This window comes from Labrus mixtus, chromosome 6 (genome assembly GCF_963584025.1).
Source record: "Labrus mixtus chromosome 6, fLabMix1.1, whole genome shotgun sequence".
Taxonomy (NCBI): domain Eukaryota; kingdom Metazoa; phylum Chordata; class Actinopteri; order Labriformes; family Labridae; genus Labrus; species Labrus mixtus.
In genome coordinates, this window is record NC_083617.1 from 23119339 (window position 1) to 23138842 (window position 19504).

General features: G+C 38.3%; 1 protein-coding gene across 1 annotated transcript; it reads left to right on the plus strand.

Annotated features, from left to right (window-relative positions):
• Window positions 1-1002: 1002 nt before the first annotated feature.
• tm9sf2 (transmembrane 9 superfamily member 2) lies at window positions 1003-15511 on the plus strand. Its single transcript, XM_061040568.1, has 17 exons — window positions 1003-1267; window positions 1632-1699; window positions 2314-2407; window positions 3138-3265; window positions 3449-3578; window positions 4053-4177; window positions 4917-5028; window positions 6044-6123; window positions 7551-7659; window positions 7889-8021; window positions 8909-9028; window positions 9274-9331; window positions 9430-9589; window positions 9784-9935; window positions 11695-11806; window positions 13188-13359; window positions 15020-15511. The coding sequence occupies exons 1-17, from the start codon at window positions 1151-1153 to the stop codon at window positions 15085-15087; spliced, it is 1938 nt and encodes a 645-aa protein (XP_060896551.1). The 5' UTR covers window positions 1003-1150; the 3' UTR covers window positions 15088-15511.
• The last annotated feature ends 3993 nt before the right edge of the window (window positions 15512-19504 follow it).

Below are 19504 nucleotides of genomic sequence, written 5' to 3' on the forward strand. Positions count from 1 at the left end.
AGTGGTTACCTAGTGGTTACTTAGTGGTTACTTGGTTACCTAGTGGTTACTTAGTGGTTACTTGGTTACCTAGTGGTTACTTTGTGGTTACCTAGTGGTTACTTAGTGGTTACTTGGTTACCCAGTGGTTACTTAGTGGTTACCTAGTGGTAACTTAGTGGTTATTTAGTGGTTACTTAGTGGTTACCTAGTGGTTACTTAGTGGTTACCCAGTGGTTACATAGTGGTTACCTAGTGATTACTTAGTGGTTACTTGGTTACCTAGTGGTTACTTAGTGGTTACTTGGTTACCCAGTGGTTACATAGTGGTTACCTAGTGGTTACTTAGTGGTTACTTGGTTACCTAGTGGTTACTTAGTGGTTAGCCTACTTAGTGGTTACTTAGTGGTTACCTAGTGGTTACTTAGTGGTTAGCCTACTTAGTGGTTACTTAGTGGTTACCTAGTGGTTACTTGGTTACCTAGTGGTTACTTAGTGGTTAGCCTACTTAGTGGTTACCTAACCTCGTGATTCGCACAACTTTGAATCTTGAACGTGTCTACTATCAGCTGATACCAAACTTGAATTGATCAGATGAACGCCTTCGGGCAATTGTGTTCAAATAGTTACCCTGTAAACGGTGAAAATTACGCTTTATTTTGAAATTCAAAAATCATTGGCGGACTTCCTGAAGACATTTCACCACCATGTTAATGGACTTTTTGTAAGTTTTTCTTAGCACCCGTTATCATGTAAAAAATTGTCATGCATGTGGGAGAAAAACACCTATCACGGGAGGTTGTTTGAAAACTTAAAGGGGGCGCCACTGAACCATTTTGACTAACGCACTCCTGATCTGAGTGCAAACATTTGAGAATTTTCGTGCACTTTAAAGCCCACAAATTAGAGATTAATTTGTGCACAGGAATACCATGGAAAAACTCCTACAGATACAATAGGGTCCTCACTCCGAGGTCGGTACTCGGGCCCTCGGTACTCTTCGTAGCTGGACTTCCGGTATGTGACGTGTCTGCCTGGGAGTCCCGTGTCTGCAAGTTGCAGACCCGGATGCTGGTGGTATTCCCGTATGGATGTCTGCAGCAGGGGTAACCGAGAATAGGAGCGATAGTATTGTGTAGATACCAAGAGAAGAAGCTTGTGTGGTGTGAAGATGTTGCTTTGGCTGCTTGGAGCTGCGCTGCTAGCTCCAGCGGCCGGCTTCTACCTCCCGGGTCTGGCCCCCGTCAGCTTCTGTGAGCCTGGTAAAGACCAAGTTCCAGACTGCAAGGTAAATATAAACTACCACAGGATGCCTGTGTTACAGCTATCAGAAGGTAAAACAGAAGTCAATCAACAGAGACCAGGGATTGAAAGTGAGAAGAGGAGGAATAAACAGCTGTGTTTTGAGTCAGCTAACGGTAGCCACAGCACAGCTAACGAATAATATAACTAACAATGTGCCTTGTCACTAGATTCATTATAAAATTAATTATTTGGCAATTAAACTATCTGCAGGATCTTTCAGACGGTAAGTGAGTCCTGGTTGGAAAGTTAGAATATTGATCAAAAGTCACACTCTTCTACCTATCAGAGTGTGTGTTGAGTTTATATTATTAACCTACATGTTTATGTTTGTGTTTGTTTTCTTCTAGTCGACCATTGAGCTGTTTGTGAACAGGCTGGATTCAGTGGAGTCAGTTTTGCCTTATGAGTATACTGCGTAAGTAGAAATGTTCTGCTTTGCTCCTTTGTGTGATACTTTCCTTTTGATCACCTCCTTTATAAACATTAAACCTTCACTACTTGTCTCACTAACAGTTCAAAGCTAAGGTACATTTTTAGGTAAATATTCAAAAAGAAAACAACAGGGATAATTATAACAAAAATAATAACTACAATATCAGCAACAAATATAATAATTTTTAGGTATGAAAATCATTATTTTCACATGGTTGGTTGGTGATGTACTCAAAGATGGTCCATATTATGAATAGAACTGAAATGGCTGTGAGGTAGCATGTTTAAGATTGAAACATGTAATCATTTTCTTATATTGAGTTTTAACATAATTGCAATTGTTTATTTTTTGAGTGGCATTATTGTATTTTCATGAAAATGGTAATCAGATTGAGGACCATTCCAACATGTGCTAATATATCCTAAAATATACAAATTCAGTATTCAAAAACAGATGCCTGAAACCCCTCTCTGTAACTAATTAGAACATTTAATAAAGAAACCATGTTACTGCAGTGTTAAGGGGGAATAACACATTTTAAGAAGTGTAACCTGTTATTCCTCCATACTATTTAATGTATGCCTCCTTTTGTACAGGTTTGATTTCTGCTCAGAAAAAACTTTGAAGCGGCCATCCGAGAATCTGGGACAGGTGCTTTTTGGGGAGCGAATCGAACCTTCACCATACAAGGTAACATGCATTGAAAGCAACACAGTCTCACACAAGTACACTCACTAGTGCATATACATGTTTAGTATTTGCAGTAACAAGCATTTAAACTCAGACTTATTCAAACACGGTACAACACACTGTTGAGTTAAAATGTAAGTGTCATTAAATGGTTGCTCAGAAATTTAAAGGAGGCCAGTTTAATAATCAGTGGCCCTCTTATGAGGACACGCAACATCAGACAAGCTGGAGGCTTGTCTCGAGGCCATGCTGCTTATTTCCAATTGGGATTTCTCCTGTCAACATTGTTACACAAAAAACACAGCAGATAGAAAAACGTTTCTAACTGCTTTATTTATTATTTTATTTTTAGTTTTATTATTCATAGGAAAGTAAATAAAACCCTACTGTGGAGAATGATTCAGTGCTGTAGCCCCCGTCTTTGTAGAAGTGATGTTTCCCACTGCACATAAACATATAAACTGCAGATTAAACCAGGAAAATTAATTTATATTTTTTGAATATTTAATTGTGTTTTATTTTAACAGACTTTTTGCATCAATAATACATTTTTTTTTATTGGACCCGTTCTACTTGCTTAATTACTTACCGGTTTGTCAAATAGATTTCCTTTGGTTTATTGTAAAACTTGCAAAGTGTATTCATATTTTAAATTATGATATGAAAAAAATAAACTAGTTGTTGTAGTACCAATAGCAAATGTGTTCTAACTTTGTGTCCTGTGTGTCAGTTTGAATTTAAGAAACCTGCAGTGTGTCAGAAGGTGTGTACTAGAACCTACGATGCCAGCAACCCAACAGACAAAGCAAAACTGGACTTCCTCAAGAAGGGCATGCTACTGAACTACCAGCATCACTGGTATGTATGATTCTTGAAAACACTACTCAGCATTCAGGAAGCTTGTATTCTGTCAATCATGAGAAATGTAAATACTGACCAACAACATGTGAACTTTTAAGAGTTGATATTTTAATACTTTGTTGACTATTTGAGTTTATTTTTTGTGATCATCACAGCCCTTCATTTTGTGTCTGTGTATAGGATCGTTGACAACATGCCGGTCACGTGGTGCTATGATGTTGAAGATGGACAGAAGTTTTGTAATCCTGGTTTTCCTATTGGCTGTTACGTAACAGAAGCAGGCCGACCCAAAGATGCATGCGTTGTCAATGTGAGTGGATCTCACGTGGAAACAAAACAAAGCCCCTTTATCAGTTATCAGTCCTACACAATGAGGTACATATAGTAGTTGTTCAACTAAAAAAAGACTACTTACTGAATATAATGCCCAAGTCAGTCATTTAGATAATTTGGTATGGGTGAGTTTTTGTTTTTTAAAGAACAAGCAAATTCTTGTTGAGTCTGGTGTCTGTGGATCAGGTTTGTTGGGGATAGAAAGGGGACTGGTGTCATGCAACATTGTTTGCCACAGTGTTCAGTTTTAATACTTGTAATTGTCCTAATCTCTGAAGTTCTCTAAAGAGTTATAGTTTATTTGTTTATCTGTTAGGATCCTGGTTAGCTGTACCCGAAAGCTCAGATACTCTTCCTGGGGTCCACGTGGTTATGTAGTAATAAGTCAAATAATACAATATTACCCTGTCAATTCTTTTAACTTTTGTTTTTTTGTTTTTTTGTTTTCCAGTCTAACTTCAATGAAAAAGATGCTTTTTACATTTTTAACCATGTAGACATCACCATCCACTACCACATTGTTGAGCATGAGCAACTCGGAGCAAGATTGGTTGCTGCCAAGATCGAACCCAAAAGGTAATCAGTGACAGTTTTTTGGCTTAGTATTTTGTTTGATGTATTTTTACATCTAGTCCAATCAGAGATCCTTTTCTAAATGCTGTATCTTTAAAACAATGAATACCAAAGATGTGTTAAAGGTCACATATTATTCTCCTTTTCAATCTTTTTAAATAAGTCTCAGAGGTCCCCAGAACATTTCTGTGAGGTTTCTTGCCAAAGATCCACTCTGATCCTGTATTTGATCATGTCTATAAACCCCTCTATTTTCAGCCCTGCTCAGAACAGACTGTTTCTGCGTCTGTAGCTTTAAATACAAGAGATGGGTCTGACCACGCCCCTCTCTGGAAGGACTCAGTTGGCTCGGGCTTTCTTGCACCATGCACTATGTACTTTACGGAGAGACTGACTCAGGGGGCAGACCAAACATCTAGCTGTGGGAGTGTCACCCACCTGTGGGGGGATATTTTGTCCTTAATGATGTCACAAAGGGAAAATCTCCAAACGGCCGGTTTGAGCACACATTTTTCCGAAAAGTGGAGCAGGCAAGAGACGGAGAGGCTGGACTTCTCTCATAATTGGGGTTTTGTAGACAGGCGAGGGACACACGCATAATATGTGACGTTAATGAACCATTAAGTCATGTTCTCATTTGTACGCCTATATTATATTCAGATCTAAATATGCAAACTATTTTGGTATCATTTGGTATGATTTATAACTTATTTCATTTATTTCTTTTTCTTTCTCTGTCCAGTTATGAAAACCCTAATGACGACAGTCCTGATTGTTCTGGAGGGCCAAAGTTCCTGAAAAACAAACACACTGGAGTGTTCAAAATCCCATATACTTACTCCGTCAACTTTGTGGTAAGCACAGTGTTATGGCTTAAATGGAGACCTTGGCTAAGAAATGTAATTGGAAGAAATAGTGAAATCAGGAGAAAGTGAAAAGAGCGGATGTACCTCAAGTAGTGAGTAAGTAAGTGATTGCACACAGGAGCTTTCCCCGTTATTACAATGACAGTTTGGGAATCCTGAGGAGAGTTTGGAAACAAGTTGTCTTGGAGTTTCAATTGGAGTGCACTTGATAATTCTTTTTAATTGAATTAATGTTTCTCACAAGATAAACCCACAATTGTCGTAAGAATAAACCCTAGGTGTGGCTCAAGAAAATGCCAGTTCAATGGCGTGGAGGTTAATGCTGCGTTCCATTTACCTCGGAGCTCAGATCTTGGAGCTGGGAATGACGTCACACAGAGTTAACTGCGTTCCAGTTGCAAGTTGGACAAGCAGCATGGACGCCTCCAGGAGTACCTTTGTTTGGTTAGCTGATACCAGACGATAACAAGACACCACGTGATAGTTTCTGACTGAAGATAACATGACAACACCTCGTACAGAGAGAACTTGCACGATACCATCGTTGTGATTGATATAATTACACATAAAACGACTAAGCTACTAATAAACACAACAGTTACAGCTTAAACATCCCTGTCGATGCACGTAGCAGCCATATTGGATCTGAACTCGGCCTAAAGAAGATTCTCAGAGTTCCTGATGACATATCAGACCAGCAACTCAGAATTTCCGACTTCCGAGATCAAATGGAACACACCATTAGTGCGCCCTGTGTGCTCACACTAATGTTCAGTTTTACAGCATCATTTTCAGATTACATGATTAAGACCTGGTTTTCTATTTTTTTGTTAAAACAGATCATTGAATTTGCTTGTTTACTGGTATTACATTGATGTGCATTGATTACATTATATACTAATAACCAACTATCTTTGAATGGCTAATAAGAAAGCTTTAACATTTAGATGGAATTAATAATGGAATGTAGATCAATTCACAGAGAACTGTTTGTGTGTTTTAGGAAGATAAGAATATTCGCTGGGCGTCTAGATGGGACTACATCCTGGAGTCAATGCCACACACAAACATCCAGTGGTTCAGGTAGAAGACACTCAAACACACTGGCGTACATTGGTAGAACATAAGCATGAAGATTTTGTCAGGATTAGTAGCTCACATATGAATACATAAAAGTTGCAAAAAGAAGTAACTGAAGAAATAAAGATATAAGGTTTGTGTTTTTTTATTTCCAATAATAACCAAAAGTGTTTGACAACAAAATAGATATCTTTCTGTGAATAACAAGTTTTCTGTGATCTACAGAAATCTTTTTTTTTTCTTATATGAGCGTTGACAGTTTTGAACTTGTGTGTATTTGTCTGTGCTGGCAGCACATAAGTCAGACAAAAAATATGGAGCGTTTGTCAGGAACGATGTCTACGATTTTTGGAGCAAACACAGGGCTCTTTTGCTAAGTTTACAGCTGCAGTGTACAACAGTGTACAACAGGCTATAACGTTAATAATGTTAAGTTTCAGATTCTCTGTGGGAAAGTCTGTGAAAAACAATTTAAACTGAAAAATATATTTTTAAAAGACTGGATTGCCTTCCTATTTATACAGCAGCATAAACATAACTTTAGATTCTGTAGAAAACACTGTTTTCATGGGACGGTCCGAGTCCCTGATTTTATCACAAGTAGAATTGGGACTGGTTGCTAGAGAGATTCCAGTTTACTTCTCAAGTACTGGCTAAGGTCTTTTAACCAAGAGTATGGTCTGCTCCTTTGTTATGAATTAGTGCTCTACAAATAAAGGTCGAATGATATTTTGATAAGTGGGGAGCCAGTCCCTGTGAAGCCTCTTCAGTCTGACATCTCTCCTTTAATTCATGTGTTTAGGTCCTGTTTGTGGTTTTAGGCCCCATGTGTGTGCGAAGCATGTCTCAAAGTGCAATGAATTCTAAAAGTCTAATTTTGTTCCATTTTATTTCACTGATGTGTTTTTAGATGTATTCAGACATTGACATGAATATGAGAAGAAAAAACCCTACAGTGGAGAATGATTCAGTGCACTGTTCAAGCACTGTGCTGCCTACCCACTTTCTCAATTGTATTTTTATTTTTGGAGCTTTTTGGTTGTATTGCCATTTTTTTTTGTCTTTTTAACAATTATCACTTTTGGTCTTGTTCAAAGGCTCAAAGGCTTAGTCTTAAACCCAAAAGGATTGCACACCTGAGCTGTGGAATTCAGCTTTGAACCCAAGTCATTTACTTTTTCGTGTGCAGACAGAAATATCAGTCATTACAGCTGAAATACAAAAGACCTCCTGCACAGGTCCTGGTATTTGTCATTTGCTCTAGCAACACAATCACTTATTGCGCTAGCTTACTGTCTTTGTGTGTGACCTTTTTTCTCCATGCACAGAAAATCCATATGAAAATACTGATAGAACTTTAATGTGTAAGTAGGGAACCAAAGAAGCTGAAAGTGATTTTTTATTTTTTTTTTCCTGATTTGTCTCACCAGTATTATGAACTCGTTGGTGATTGTGTTGTTCCTGTCTGGAATGGTAGCCATGATCATGCTGCGAACTCTTCATAAAGACATAGCAAGATACAATCAGATGGACTCTGTGGTAAGAACCTCCTTTTTCTAACAGAAATACATTAAACCTACGATGCAGATGAAAGTCAGACAATTAGTAATAGTTCTAGGTTCATACAGCTATGATTCATTATATAATTTAAACCAAATTACTATCACATGAAATGGAATCACACAAGGCAGTCAGGGTGCCACAAATATTTTTTTATGGTCACATTGGGATGGACCAATTATATCTGCATATCTGAAATATTCTACAGGAGGATGCCCAGGAGGAGTTTGGCTGGAAGTTGGTCCATGGAGATGTTTTCCGCCCTCCTAGAAAGGGAATGCTGTTGTCTGTTTTCCTCGGCTCTGGGACTCAAATCTTCATTATGACCTTTGTCACCCTGTGTATGTATTGACTTCTTCATGATTTCTTTTAGAATTAGGTACAATTAATAAAACGGTCATTGGTGTCTAACTAGTACCACCCATGTCGACAGTACCTCATAGGTTTGTTGTCTAATTACCTGCCTGTCAAATGCCATCAGCTATTTTGGATGTGTTATGTTAATTTTGACCCTGGGTCACTTGATCCGTCTAAACCAAGTTTAGAAAAGACAATGGCAAAAAAAACCTAAATGTCACTAAAAGGTATTATTTTTCTAACCCTGGGATTATTTTTTCCCCTTGGTTGCCTACCATTACAGCCGCTCCTAACAGCGCATGACGCAAGTGAGCGTCAGCGACAAAATCGGCTTAATTCTATTGTTTCCTCTTGGAGTGTCCTAACTGCTTGCGAGCAACTTAATTGACGAGCCTCTGAGTGCTGTGATTTGAGCTCCACAATACAAAGCTCCACACATCCGTTAATCCATCTTCAATACCAAAGCACCACGTGTCCTATAGTTTGAAAAGGGAATCTAAAATTCACTGAACGAAGAATGAAATCATACAACCCCTCGCGTGCTGTTAGGACACGGTGTTAGAATACATTATCAGATAGTATAATTGTTTGTGTAAGAGGCTGTGGCTATCATGGCCAATCACATTCACCACTTTCATTCATTGTTAACAATAATAGTAGATGTCTTAGTTCTGACATTATTGCTTTTAATTGAATGTGTTGTACTCTGTTATAAAATACAACAACAATATTTTCCTATATCAATAGGTCATAATCACATCAAACTTTCAAATAGAAATGTTTGTATCAGCTTCAAAATATCCAGTTGAAGTAGGGCTCTTTTAATGTCTGACTTATTTTGATTGACTAACTTGTCGTCCCCTGTTTCCAGTCTTTGCCTGTCTGGGGTTCCTCTCTCCGGCGAACCGTGGCGCTCTTATGACGTGTGCCGTCGTTCTCTGGGTGCTTCTGGGAACTCCTGCTGGATTTGTGGCTGCTCGCCTCTACAAATGTAAGTGAGAGCAAAGCAGGCAACTGAAAAAAACAGTGATTGAAGGGAAAAACATAGGGAATTAGTTTTTGGTTACACTGACTATTAGTAAATCAAGGTTGCCTTTTAAAAATAAGTAAATGTATACATACATGTATTACTTTTACATTTGCAACAGCAGTAAAAAAACAAACAATTACCGGTATATTTTTGATTTAATTGGAAAAAACTCTTCTTTTTTGTCTTTGTGTTTGCTTACTTGTCAGCTTTTGGAGGGGAGAAGTGGAAGACCAATGTTCTGCTGACAGCCTTACTCTGTCCTGGGTAAGACTTTTAATCCAAAACTCAAACACACAACAAATGATTCTTTCTCTCTCGGTCGTTAACTGCATCATGTAACACTCTCTCTCTCTCTGGCTCAGGGTGGTATTTGCAGATTTCTTTGTGATGAACTTGATCCTATGGGGTGAAGGGTCTTCAGCAGCCATGCCATTTGGCACCCTGGTAGCCATATTGGCTCTTTGGTTCTGTATCTCTGTGCCACTTACCTTTATAGGAGCATACTTTGGCTTCAAGAAGGCTGTGAGTAAATATTAACTTACTTATCTTAATTTATTTTCAATCCTTCCAAATACATTTAGTAAATGTTGGTTTTACATTTAAAGCAAGTATTGTCTCTGTTGCATTTTCATCAGTTTGTCTATTCATTATGTAACTCTGAATGTTTGCTGCCCTCTATCTCTTACTATATCTTCTTTTACTGATTTTTTTTAAAGGGTATTGAACATCCAGTGCGGACAAATCAAATTCCTCGTCAAATCCCAGAGCAGTCATTCTACACGAAGCCTTTTCCTGGTATCGTCATGGGAGGAATTCTGCCTTTTGGATGTATATTTATTCAGCTATTCTTCATACTTAACTCAATTTGGTGAGAAGAAAACAGTTTTACTGTCATAGCTTACATCAACTCCGATTACATCCTGAAAATCAATTAAGTATGGGAGGCTGTGAACCAACCCCTAAGGCAGAAACTCATTTACATGTATAGAAATAGTCCTTCTACGCATGAATCAAAAACAAGTCCACCAACTTTCATCTTTTCTGGGATTATAGAGGCAGCCTGAAGAGTACTGATTGATTGATTGATTGATTGATTGATTGATTGATTGATTGATTGATTGATTGATTGATTGATTGATTGATTGATTGATGGAACTTTATTGTCAGACTTGGTCTGAAATTTGTCTCACATCACAGCGTCTCCATTTGCGACATAGAAATTAAGACAAGATACAAACATTTTACACAACATTCAAACGCCTGTAAGGTACTTCTGATGTCATTCTAATTGCTTCTCGTCATGACATTTGCGCTCCCCTTAGACATCCTGAGCTGTTCCTAGAACATGTGTAATGTATAGTCTCTCCTGAATCTTCTGGGACACTGAATGTTTTGACCTTTAACCAAGCTCACTTAAACACAGAACAACAAATGGTCAATGGGCTTAAGCTTATAAAGTGCTTTTCTAGTGTTTGGCAAGTCAAAGCGCCATTCACCCATTCACACTTTGATGGCAGAGGCTGCTGTGTAAAGTGTCTATCAGTAAATAATTACATTCATATGCTGCCAATGCAGTAGTGAGCATTCTTTGGCCAGCAAGTCACTTCTAAACCAGGGGCAGCATTCAGTCAACACAGACTTGTGTGTGCTGACCTCATTAACTACTTCATATTTTTCCCCGCAGTGCATGTTGAAAGTCTTAGTCACATATTTTAAAAAAAGACACAGCTCTAAGCTGCCCCACCCTGGCTGTGCCTTGAGCCACAGCCACTTGAGATCCTGCTTATGAATATTTATAAAAGAGTTGGGGACAGGAGCAACCTGAGTAAATTGGTGTCCACTTATTAACTTGTATTGTTCTTTAACTGCAAAACAACCCATTCATTAAACTCTGACAGGATATATGAAAAACAATCTAAAATAATTGGTATAGGAAGCCATTACCTTGTGCTTGTGTAGTGCCCATTCATACATACATGAATACTAATATGGGGCAGCAGTAGCTCAGTCTGTAGGGACTTGGGTTGGGTGTGGACCAAATATGGAAGTTGGTCTGGTAGCTGGAGAGGTGCCAGATCGCTTCCTGAGCACTGCCGAGGTGCCCCTGAGCAAGGCACCGAACCCCCTCCCCACCATCAGCTCAGGAGCGCCCGCTGTGGGCAGCTCCGTCACTCTGACATCTCTCCATCAGTGCATGTCCATAAGATCCTGTTTCTGCATGTGTGTGTTCATGACTTACAGAGTGTAAAAACTGAAATTTCCCCTTGCGGGGATCAATAAAAGTAAATCTTAATCTTAATCTTAATACACTGATGGCAGAGGATGCTATACAAATTACCCAACAGCACCAACTAATCCCATTCATACACATTCAATACCTACTGGCTTTGGCACCTGGAGCAATAACATGACGACCCCCTCTACCCCTGAGCAACATCTGCCCCAAACTCAGTACATCAGTGTAATAACATGACTGAAGGCAAACTTATTTTAAAACCTTCAGTTTTCTCTATATTATGTTTACCAAATGTGTTGGCTAACCACAACATTCATTTGAATGCAGATATGTACAGTATTTCATCAACGTTATTTTCAGATGACTCAGACTTTTCTCTTCTGTTCTCCAGGTCCCATCAGATGTACTACATGTTTGGCTTTCTTTTCCTAGTCTTTATTATTCTGGTTATTACCTGCTCTGAGGCCACCATCCTGCTCTGCTACTTCCACTTATGTGCTGAGGTAAGAAAAAAAAAATACAAACTTCCCTGTAGGGAAGTGTTTGGATTATATTTTAAATGTGTCATATGTTGCTTGATAAATACAAGCCAACATGAGCTTTGAATAATGTAATTTAATAACAATATTAAAGCATTTTAGATTAAAATCCCGCTTTAGTTCTTTAGTACTCTTCTAGTACTTTAACTATAATAATTTTTTTTTTACTGATATTACTGTTGATTTCATGTATGTCAGAAGCTATAAATCAGAGTTTACACAGGTGGCCCTCACTTATCAAACGTACGTACGATAGAAAAATGGGTGTATGGTCATTTCCACGCAAAGTTCAGCACTTATCAATCTGGACGTGAGCGGAGGATATGCTGAAATCACACGCCAGGGGCCTCATTTATCAACAGTGCGTAGAATTCTGTCTTATTAATTAAATTTAGAACGTGCTAAAGTACAAAAAAAATCTGTATTTATCAAAATATCCACCGAGTCTTTCCGCCAAAACAAACAAAATGAACCCTCATTCAATCTCTTCCTGGTCATTTCCAGCATTTGGTCCATTCCCTTTCTGTCAATATACTGTCGTTTGTAAATTTGTTCAGGGACTGGTAAAAGTTTTCTGTCATTTGTACATTTTTCTCAGCCATGTAAAAGTGTTTCACATCTCGTGATTTAGTTTTATAAAATGTAAAAATGTTTTTCAAAATGTAAATTTATCTCAAATGTTGTAAAAGTGTTGCACACTTTGTAATTTTGCTTTGCACTTCCCAGCCACCGTAGTATTATGTATCTCCATGTTGTAGACTCAGGGGGCGAGGACAGCTGAACCGTGAATATATAGTGCCGTGGTATTTAAATGACGATCGTTTCCAGCCGCCACACAGATACGCACGTTTCATAAGTCCCACATGGACCCTGTTACGATGATTTCTATACCCAAATCTGTGCTGGTTTCTACTCCAGATTGATAAGTGAGGGCCAATATCTTCTGAGGTGCCATATCTGCTGTATCAGCAAAAATTATATTAGCTGAACATGTCCTTACCACAGCAGCTCTCTACTTGAGTTTTTCACTTACATGACAGAATGATGTCTATAAACGTTATATATCAGTTTGTAAAATAAAAAAAAGCCTGCTAATAATGAATTTTGATTTGGTAAAAATATCGATATGTTTGAATTAATGAAAAACAATGTTACTTAAAAACTGGAAAAAAAGATAATCATGTTCCAGTTGAAAGTCTTCATGCAATTTTGGCACCTGTTTTAAGAACTTCAAACTCTGATGGTTGAATTTAAAATGTACAGCGGTATTTTGTAGTATAAAGTAATTTATCAAACTGTTTCCTCCCTTACACATCAACTCTGACTGTGCTTCCTCACTTTGTAGGACTACCATTGGCAGTGGCGTTCCTTCCTGACGAGTGGCTTCACTGCTGTCTATTTCCTAGTATATGCAATTCACTACTTCTTCTCAAAGCTGCAAATCACAGGACTGGCCAGCACTATCCTGTACTTTGGATACACAATGATCATGGCTCTCATCTTTTTCTTATTCACTGGTAGGTATCTGAGAACAGAATGATGAGGTTGAATGATTTTCTTTTTCTATGCTAAATTGTCACACTATTCTCTTTCTCATGTCAAAGGCTACACATTTTTTACAGATTAATTTTGGAAATTAATAGGAATGTTCCTAGACAGATGATGAAAAGTCCTATTCACAAGTTTGATGTAGTTTTAAATTTGACTTTTATCATCATTTTAAGTTTGTCAATAGCCTTAGTACATGATATCCAGTATCAGAGCATTACCGTATTTTAAGAGAAGAAGCTATCCAGTCTAGTTGATTTGCACAAAAGATGACACACTCCCTTACTTACTTTTTCAACTTGTCCTTACCTACGTAAGCAACAATCACTTTAAAAGTTATGTAGAAGAGTTTGTTTAGGCAATGTTGTCCCTTAAAGAGCAGAGAGTCCAAATGAGCTGATGAAAGCATCATCAGCCCATGACCTGAGAAAAGAATACAAATTCACACCCATACATGACTTTAGCACTAAACACTAACCCTCTTGTTCTGGTCAACTGGCTGCTGCAGAACAACACAACAGTAAACATGGCAGTGACAGTTGATCACCCAGAAACTTATATGGCCAATAAGTTATCAAACATGGACCATAGGTCAATTTTGCCAATCTAATAAATGAATGTGTCAATTGATCAATCGATTTAAAATCCTAATGCAAGACTGAGCAGGAGCCGGCCAAATCAAATAGCCACTTATTCTTAAGTCTCAACAAACTATTGACAACAATACAGTATATGCCCCCTCTGTCTGGTTTTAAAGACTGGTCAGGCATCAGTGTATCCTCTGAAATCAGCTGCTTTAATGGCAGAAAGGATGAGACTATAACATATGAGTAATCATTTTTGTTGGTTCATCATTTGCTGATACAACCTTCACAACAAGACTTTGTTGACATAATATTATTCAGTTGTGCACCTTAACTCTGACCTCTGATGTTTATTTCGGTACTTTAGGAACAATATATATGAGCAATGTTTTCAGCAATTACCATGATCAGCACATTTCCCCAGGATAAACTCACTAATCACACACTGATAACACACAGTTCTATCCTAAAGCTGAATAATTCAATCAGGAGAGACTTCATGTCTTTGGCGATTAGATCCCATTGTGATATCTTCACGTTCTCAAAGGGGTAGTGATGCCAAGATCAGGATAGAAAGCCCCCCAGAGTCTAGACATTCATTGGTGGTGGTAATGGTTAAGAAAAGAAGTGGGATGAGCTCAGGAGCTTGACTTGGACACTGATGAGATGGATTGGAAGTGACTGGAGTGGAGGAGGGTTGCAACAACTGAGCTGAAATTACAAACTGACAGCAGCAGACATTAAATTATATTTAGAAGTCCCTGGCAAAATCTGGTTTGTTAAATACTTAAACTGCTTGGCCCAAGTTTAAGTTGTGAATCTACGCTTGGGTTGAGGCATCTGGACTGGTCCTTATTGACAGCCCCAGGTTTGTGAAGGGTGAAACAAATTGGGTCAGTTGAGTTCTTAGAAAACACTGATATTATACAATAAATGTATTTCAATTGACGGACATAATATTGGGAGTTATAGTGCTAGGAAAATATATAAATATTTGAAACTTATCTAGAAACCTGTATTTATTGTAACTCTTATTTGTCCACAGGTGCCATTGGCTTCTTTGCCTGTTTCTGGTTTGTTACCAAAATCTACAGTGTGGTCAAAGTTGACTGACGGATTCAAAAAAACTCAAAAGAGACTGGAATGGATGGAGGATGCTTTCTCCCAGTAACCTCTTGAGCCTTCAGACCTGTCAAACTGAGCTGAACTTTAGAACCTGAACCTTCACCTCCTCATTTTCTCTAGCACGGAGGTCTCTGTGCCTGCATGTGTACACTTGTTTGTAATTATGTACATTAAGTATCTACCTGCATATAATCTGAACTAAATGAACCCTAACTGTACAAGGCATTTTTTTCTTTGGTGATGCATTGGAAGATGGTTCATACAATACCTACTTTATTGACCCAAAGCTAGAATGTCCAGAGACTGTGTCAGCAGCATATTTAAGGGTTGGTTGATGAACTTTGCACTCTTCGTTTGCAGATGTAGTTGAAACTGCTGTTTTATAAATAAAGCTTTGAGGGTCTGCTTCTTAGACAGCAGTTTCGCTGACCATTTGTGTCATACATCCCCTATTACATAAAATGGGATTTATGTGCATCATATCTTGGAAGTATCTTTGGCAGTCAATCATGATAGATGTTAAATATTGTATCACAAATTAATTGGGCCAAAGCTCTTTCTGCCAGCTGACGCAATCTCAATACTGACTTTGAGCATGGCTTAAACACAAGTCCCAGACTTTATGCTGTGGTGTAGATGATACAAACATAAGGAAAATCTTTACAAAAACATTTGAAGAATATGTTTTGAAGTTTTCAGTATTTTAAACAGGTTTTGTTACAGTAAAAATGTTGTTTCTATACGACACTGAAGAATTATTTTCTTCAAAATTAATTTGTGGCATACTAATGCAGGCTTTTACTACTGCAACATCTTGAGGTTTCATTTCAGTCAACCATAAGTCATATTTCCGTACTGATAAGGTAAAGTATTTTCATGTATGTACTTGTCACTTTTACAATGTTCCTTAAACTGTCTCTTAATGTATCAACATACAACACTTAACTAACAGATAAGCAAAATATTTGGATGTTGTATTTCCAGCATTGTCAAGACAGTTAATTTAACCTGTTTGAGAACAGGGAAGATATTACAGTATTGCTGTCCAAAACTCTTGGAAAAAAGTCCACAAATGGTGGCATGTTGAGTAACTTGTACAAACTTTTGCTTTTAATCAAACATAAACAAGTATAGGTTGTACCACAAGTGAAAAAATAGTGTTTGTTTATCATGTTTCTTTCAAACAGTGTTTTTAGCCATAGACTAAAAAATAGACAGTGCAACACCTCACCAGAAGTTAAGCAAAAGAATAAAGGGCTCCCCTTACTGTGGTAAAATTTAACATTGTAACTATTGAAATCTATCAATCTACTGAAAGTTTTTGCATTTTCTTTCAAGACAAAAACCATGAACTAGAACTCCTGAAAAATGTAAAGTTACAAATGATCTACTTCTAGCCTCAGACAGGGGACTGCTCTCTGTGCTTGTCCTGTTAGGTCTTAGAGCTGCAATTGTAATAGAATGTGATGCTCAATTGCTCATTGCTTGGCAATACTAGATCTGCTTTAAGTTGGGGCAAATCCTATTTAATAGATCAATCTCAGTTTGTAAATGTTTGTAAGTCAGTGACACCGGCATGTAGTTGGGTGAAAATTCAGCTGACTACCGTGTAAGTTCCATTACAGATCAGATGCAATTTGGGTGGCCTTCCCTAACCATAGAGGTTTTATTCACCTACATGCATGACAATTTTTCTGTATATAAACTATGTCAGGACCTACATAAAATCCTTTTGCACCCATTGTCGACACATGCTGCGGCATGTGCTACTCATACCACGGCATATGCCACATATGAGGGGCATAGGCTACGGCATGAGTGGAACGGCCTGACAGAGCACGAGTGGACCAAAACGGCATATGCTGCATATGCCAACGTACATGAGTGGACCCTACCGGCATTTGCCACTCAAATACCAAGGCATATGCCACTCAAATGATATGCGGCATATCTCACGGCACGAGTGGACCACACCAACATATGCCGCGGCACCTGAGTGGACCATGCCGGCTTATATGCCACTCAAATACTGCGGCATATGACACTCAAATGCCACTCGTGCCGCATATGCCACACTGATCATATATTGTCAGAGTGCTCACGCCATTTAGCAGTCTCCCTCAATCTACAATATTATTAATCAAAGGTTTTATCAATGAACAAAAAAACTCAATTCTTGGCTACATTTTAGTATGACCAATTCGGAGGATATAAAGGCCTAATGATCGTGTAAGACAGGCCTATTCAACTGCCGGCACAGGGGCCAACTCCAGCCTGTGGTTGACATCAGACTGGCACGCTGTCATTTCTATTTACAATTAAGAGATACATTTATAAACAGAGGGGAAACTTGTGAATGACTGTCATTGTTGCCACAGTAAAGTGTTAAAAACAGCTGAGCGCTGCCATTTAATAGAACACCTTTGGTCCTGTGCTCGCAACCTATCACAATCTTGTGCTGATGGAAAAAAACGGCTTTCGGTCTTTAGCTTACTGAAAATTTGGCACCCTGAACTATATAGTTGAATAGCCCTGGTGTAAGAGATGCCCCGACTTAAAGGCAGTAATTTCAGGTAATTTCCTCCAGATACACTTTTTTAAGATATTGGTTGAAATTGTCTTTAGGTCTTAACAGAAATAAATAATTAATGTGCTCTGAAAAAGGAACGGAGAAAATCCATCATCTGTAGCAGTATGTAAAATCTTTGACCAATGTCTGCCACGAGGTACCAATCTGATGAACCAATCAGGCCTCCCTGTCTCCCTGCTCGCTCTCTACCCCTTGTGTGCACTAGCCCACACTCAAAGTGTGTCACAGATGACTGAGTTTATACTGTGAGTTTACTTACAGCTTAATAACACGAGATGACTTAGTTTCTACACAATGCGGTGTTTGTGCATGTAAGTGAGGGGCGTGGCTTTTGAGGGAGCACAGAGGGACAGGGATGGGTTTTGACGGAATCCTGAGTGAATGCTACTTTAAAAATTGTGCTAGTTTTCAAAAATTACCTTACCGGACTTTAATTTCCACACTTTAATTATTTCCACAATTGTTATATTTATTTAACCTTTATATAACCAGGAAAGAAACTCATTGAGATAAAAAAAAATCTATTTTTCAAGAGCTTCCTGGCTAAGACAAACAGCAGCACAATTAAGAGTTTCACACAGACAACGAGCAGTCAAACATACAAATACAAAATACATACATACAATAAATACCTGCAGGTGATAAAGATGTGCTTAGTAACAAGAAGGCAAAACATGTTTAACCTACGCTGTATCTCTGTGCATCTTGCAGCTCAGTCATCCTTGACTCAAAATCATACTTGATGATAAATGCACGATATTGCACGCATGTTTAAATAAAACTGCAGGTCTTAATGTTTATGATGACAGAGAGATGCTTCTTTTAAGAGCTGCAACACGCTTTATTGTTGGGATCTTATAGTCTGAACCTGAATGTAAAGAATTTTGATTATATTATAGCTTTCTAAGTTACACATCACGGAGGTTTGAATTAAAATGTAAAACCTCTGCTGGAGTTCATATCAAAGTTCTTACCTCAGGAGACCCCCTGCCCCCCCTCCTGTCTGACAGGAGTAGTTTCCAGCCGAGTAATGCATGTGTGAACAGCCAGGTCAGGAGAACATCCGGAGCACTCCTCCATAAATGATCTACATATTTTCAGGAGTGGATATGTGAAAACGCCTAAAGACGCCACTGCAGCAGCACACTTTGTAGCTGTGCATCATGACAGTGACGAACTGCCTGAACTGCTCTTCATTTAAATATTCTGTGATCCTCATACCGTTACCTGTTTGAACTTGCCAGTACTACGACTTTTACTGAAATCGATCTGCACAGCCCACTGCTTAGCCACATCCCTCTTTTAAAAATGTAACTTTTTAAAATGTTGGTACATTATTTGTATTGATGTGGGAAGGGTCGTTGAAAGTCAGTCACAGTTGGGTGTGCTGAGAGAAGTCGTGCTGACTATACTAATTAATTTGAATGTTCAGGATTATGGTAGAGTACAAACAGCAGTTCATACCGATTTAAGAACATTTTACAATTCAATGGACAACAAATCTCACACCAAAACACAGACGTTGTGACCTATGACCATTTTATAGTTTATAGTTCACAAAGCAGCGAGAGCTCATTCAGTTTAAGGTAATGAGCGGATGAGAGGACACTTACGGTATGTAAACTGTTAACAGATCAATGCTGTTAAAAAAATTAAGAAAGATTATCAAATGAAGTATGATTTTGTTTCTTGTCTTTCCCCTTCCATGCATATTGGCATGCGCCCTCTCTCAGTTGTTTAAAAGTCATTAAAACAATAAGCCACTAAAACTCAAAATTCCAGATAAACATTTAGTTGTGCTGCTCTGTTTGACAA

Coding starts and splice junctions, on each gene's coding strand:
- tm9sf2 (XM_061040568.1), top strand. CDS start 1,151: ATGTTGCTTTGGCTGCTTGGAGCTGCGCTGCTAGCTCCAGCGGCCGGC. Junction 2,408..3,137: donor TCGAACCTTCACCATACAAG/GTAACATGCATT, acceptor CCTGTGTGTCAG/TTTGAATTTAAGAAACCTGC. Junction 3,266..3,448: donor CTGAACTACCAGCATCACTG/GTATGTATGATT, acceptor GTCTGTGTATAG/GATCGTTGACAACATGCCGG.